Genomic DNA, 3,878 nt, shown 5'->3' on the forward strand with positions numbered 1-3,878 from the left:
AGTGATGTCGTAAAATGTAAACAAAACAATAATATCTTATTTTTGGTAAGCACTGTACTGTCATCTTTATTACACTTTCTCATCTATATCTTGCTTTGTTTTGTGAAAAAAGGTTGGACATTCAAGTTGATGCAAACATGTACCTCTTGAAGGGATAGATGACCATATATTTTTGTTAAGACTTTAATTGTTGTACACCCTTTCTTTGTGTCCATGCCTTTTTTTGTACCTTTGATGACCATAAAGATAGTTCTTGAACATAGCTAAAGCTTAAACTGGTAAACAGAAAGTTGACAGTATAATTATGAGTAGATAGAAATGAAGTGCAAAATTACGTAAAACTAGTAGTTAGAATGACTAGTAAAACTAGTCAAAACAATTATAAACAATTATAGTGTAATGTGCGACGTCAAAGAAGGCTATTGACACAGAGCCCGGCTTTGCTAATTTGCATATTACCAACCAAGTAAACATGCATATTATGAACGTACTTCCGTATATAATGGAATGTTTTATGTAATATGATGACCGCACATCCACAGCCTACAGCGGACTGTTACACTATGAACGCACATCCGCCACCTACAGCGGACCATTACATTACTTTCCCCTCCGAGAAGACTCGTCCCGAGTCTTGGTCTGAGAAACTCGTGGGTAAGGCAACACTGATTCGGCAGTTGTCAACATCCCACCACTGCCATCATTTGTAACGTGCGACGTCAAAGAATGCCAACAGATCCATTCAGAGATAAGCATGCTCGACCCTGAAGGGGTCCACTGGTCTTTATATACACTAAATTCTTTATGGAGAGCCCGGGCTTTGCTAAATTGCATATTACCAACCAAGTAAACATACATACTATGAACATACTTCCGTCTATAACGGAATGTTATACGATGACCACACATCCGCTGCCTACAGCGGACCGTTACACTATGAAGGCACATCTGCCGCCTACAGCGGACCATTACATTAGCATTATTTGTATTCAACTGTAAACTGAATAGTATCACTCATATAAGTATAACACCTCATGAAGAATATTTTAAGCAGTACATGTGAGCAGTTGTTTACGGAAAATGTCCTATTAAATACATAGGGCGCCTGTCTTTTGAGAATCATGTTTGCTATATAAGAACCATTATTCCCCATTCAGCAAACTTTAAAATCTGCTAAATCGATCGGGTCAGTAATGTCATTGACAAACCTAGGTCTGTGGTCATGAAAAGAGTAAAAAATATAAAATATGTCAACACTTGTCACAATTACCCATCACCTAGACATAAGTTGGAGTCAAAACCCAAGAATGACCAATCAGCATCTGACGGCCTGGTGTTTAAATCAATGAAATGGTCTTCTGAACATGTGGCTTCAATATACCATGATATAGTAAAATCCACCAATCTGGGATGTATCATCTTTCAATCTTGGCCATATTGTCGATCTTCATTCTTGGCTAAAGTTATCTGGTAATATGTGCCGAATCATCTGCCAATATAGGATGTATCATATCATCCATATATCTTCTGTTGTAGCCTTTTTATGCATTGGTGTTAGGTGGAAGCTTTACAGAGGTTGTCTTTTAAATGTTCCATCTTTCTTCTCAACACAGTCAAGCTGTTTGGCTAAGGTACCTTTAAAATAATTATGATATTCAATTCATTTCAGGTCCTGAGTGTCCAAGATGACCCAATGGTCAGCAGTCGCTACCACATATGATCCTCTGAAAGCTGGCAGCATCGATGGTACAGATGACGAGCCACATGACCGTGCCATTGCACGGGCAATGGGCGCCAAGTACAAGCCCAATAAAAATGTAGTGGGAGACCCTGAATGCACTGTATTTGTTGGAAGGCTAAGTCCTAACACTGATGAAGAAATGCTGGGAAGACATTTCAAGTCTTATGGTAAAATAAAAAGGTTTCGTCTGGTAAGAGATATCGTGACAGGATTCTCAAGGTGCTATGGTTTCATTGAATTTTATGACCGAGAGGATGCCTACAATGCTCAAAGAGATGGAGATAAGACAATATTAGATGAGAAGGAAATATATGTTGATTTTGAGTGTGGAAGAACATTGAAAAGCTGGATTCCTCGTAGACTTGGTGGTGGAATTTGTGGCAAGAAAGAATCAGGACAGCTTAGATTTGGAGGAAAAAACAAACCCTTTAAGAGACCATTTAATATTAACAGCATCCAGAATCAAGAAGGAACAACATTTCGTGAGAGACTTCAGGCAGCTGAGGGTGGAGAACAAATAGACAGAGACAGATCCTATAGGTCAGACAGGGCAAGAGTCAGGGAGGACAGACATGGAGAGGGAAGGTACGAGTCAAGGTCAACATGCAGAGGTCGTAGATCAAGGTCACGAGATAGACACTATAGAAAGAAGGATCGTAGATCTCGCTCAAGAGAAAGAAGATGATCAAGAAGCTGGATCTGACATTATTGTTAACATGTGAACTGATTGTTGAACTAATACAGAACTATAGAACTGTCACCATTTTTTTATTTGCCTATAACTCATATCAATTGTACATTAAAGCAATCCTCATAATAGATCATACATGTGTTTCTGTTTTGTATATTGGTTATACAAAAAAATTTGTTTCAAATTAAATTTTGTTCCTTCTTGATTAAAAATAAATTGAAATTAATGTTACCTAAATGGTGTAGATCTACATGAAATATAAGTTTATTATTCAAATTTTCTTGAAGACCTTAAAGGAAATGTACACCAGATTGGCACCAACAAGTTTTTTTCTGTAACGAATCTTAGGACAATTATTTAATAAAATGTTTTACTCTTTGATATCATAATTGTTAAAAAAAATACCAAAATGTAAAAAAAAAATCGAGTCGGAGACCGGGTTCGAACCTGTGTCGCCAAAATTGCAGTCTAGTGTTGTATCCACTGTGCTACGAAGGCTTACTGTTGGAATATTTAAGCTATATACCTAACTTGCAGTCAACGAAATTAGACTTTTGGATTAACAAGCCTGAATTCTTATACTATTGCTTGGCATCAAATTTTTGAACACGCCCTACTGTATAAATTCAGACATTTCACCAGTGCAGGGCTTGCGGGCTTGTGTAAATTTCGACCACTGAACTTGGTAATATCACGTAAAAAACATTGACTAGCCAATCACGCATAAGGAATGAATTCATCTAGGTAGACATACCTAGTAATCTTTTTTAATGGAAAAACACAAAAAAACTGCAAAAAATAAATTAATTTTAAACTATGTGGTACTTCAGTTAGTAAGTTTCAATGCATTGTACACAATGATACCAAGTTTATGTTAGTTTTCGACAATTTTCTTTTTTTTTCGCTATTTCATCATACGGAGTACAGCCCCTTTAATGTCATATCCAAAATTAAAATAAGAGATACAACATAAACATACCATCTGATATGGGTTTCTCATTGTATTATCCTTTCTATGTTTCACTTGTTATATTATTTTACTATTTCATTCAATGAAATAGTTCTGTAGAAGTGGTCACGTTTCTCTGGTTAACAAATACTTTAGAGAAAACCCATTTCTTGCAGCTGCTGTCTGTGGCAAGGTGATAATAGTTGGCCAACAGTTACTGATATTGGCAGTGAACCACTTGACAATGGTGTCAACGTATGCTGCTTATGGTCATAACCTTCAATATATTAAATGTTGCTTTTACAAAGAGGAATGTTTTAAGTATTGCTTTTACAAAGGAGACTGTTTTATTTCATTTAATTCACATTAAGAGACCTTCTTTTTTAACACCTTGAATTAGTTTAGTATTAATAGTGCACTATTCACTCAGCATCATTAAGGACCAACATTCTGTTATTTAGTTGTACATTCTATCAAATCAAAACAATTTCTTCTTT

General features: G+C 36.2%; 1 protein-coding gene across 4 annotated transcripts; it reads left to right on the forward strand.

Moving 5' to 3' along the window:
- Positions 1 to 16: 16 nt before the first annotated feature.
- On the forward strand, positions 17 to 2,565 carry LOC128228512 (U11/U12 small nuclear ribonucleoprotein 35 kDa protein-like). Of its 4 annotated transcripts, none has more exons than XM_052939856.1 (2): positions 17 to 45; positions 1,670 to 2,565. In XM_052939856.1, the coding sequence occupies exon 2, from the start codon at positions 1,686 to 1,688 to the stop codon at positions 2,424 to 2,426; it is 741 nt and encodes a 246-aa protein (XP_052795816.1). In that variant the 5' UTR covers positions 17 to 45; positions 1,670 to 1,685; the 3' UTR covers positions 2,427 to 2,565. The 4 variants fall into 4 exon arrangements, with proteins under 4 accessions (XP_052795816.1, XP_052795815.1, XP_052795819.1 ...); XM_052939855.1 differs by lacking the exon at positions 17 to 45 and adding an exon at positions 65 to 112; XM_052939859.1 differs by lacking the exon at positions 17 to 45 and adding an exon at positions 628 to 650.
- The last annotated feature ends 1,313 nt before the right edge of the window (positions 2,566 to 3,878 follow it).

The sequence above is a fragment of the Mya arenaria genome, chromosome 3 (genome assembly GCF_026914265.1).
Source record: "Mya arenaria isolate MELC-2E11 chromosome 3, ASM2691426v1".
NCBI classification, from domain to species: Eukaryota; Metazoa; Mollusca; class Bivalvia; order Myida; family Myidae; genus Mya; species Mya arenaria.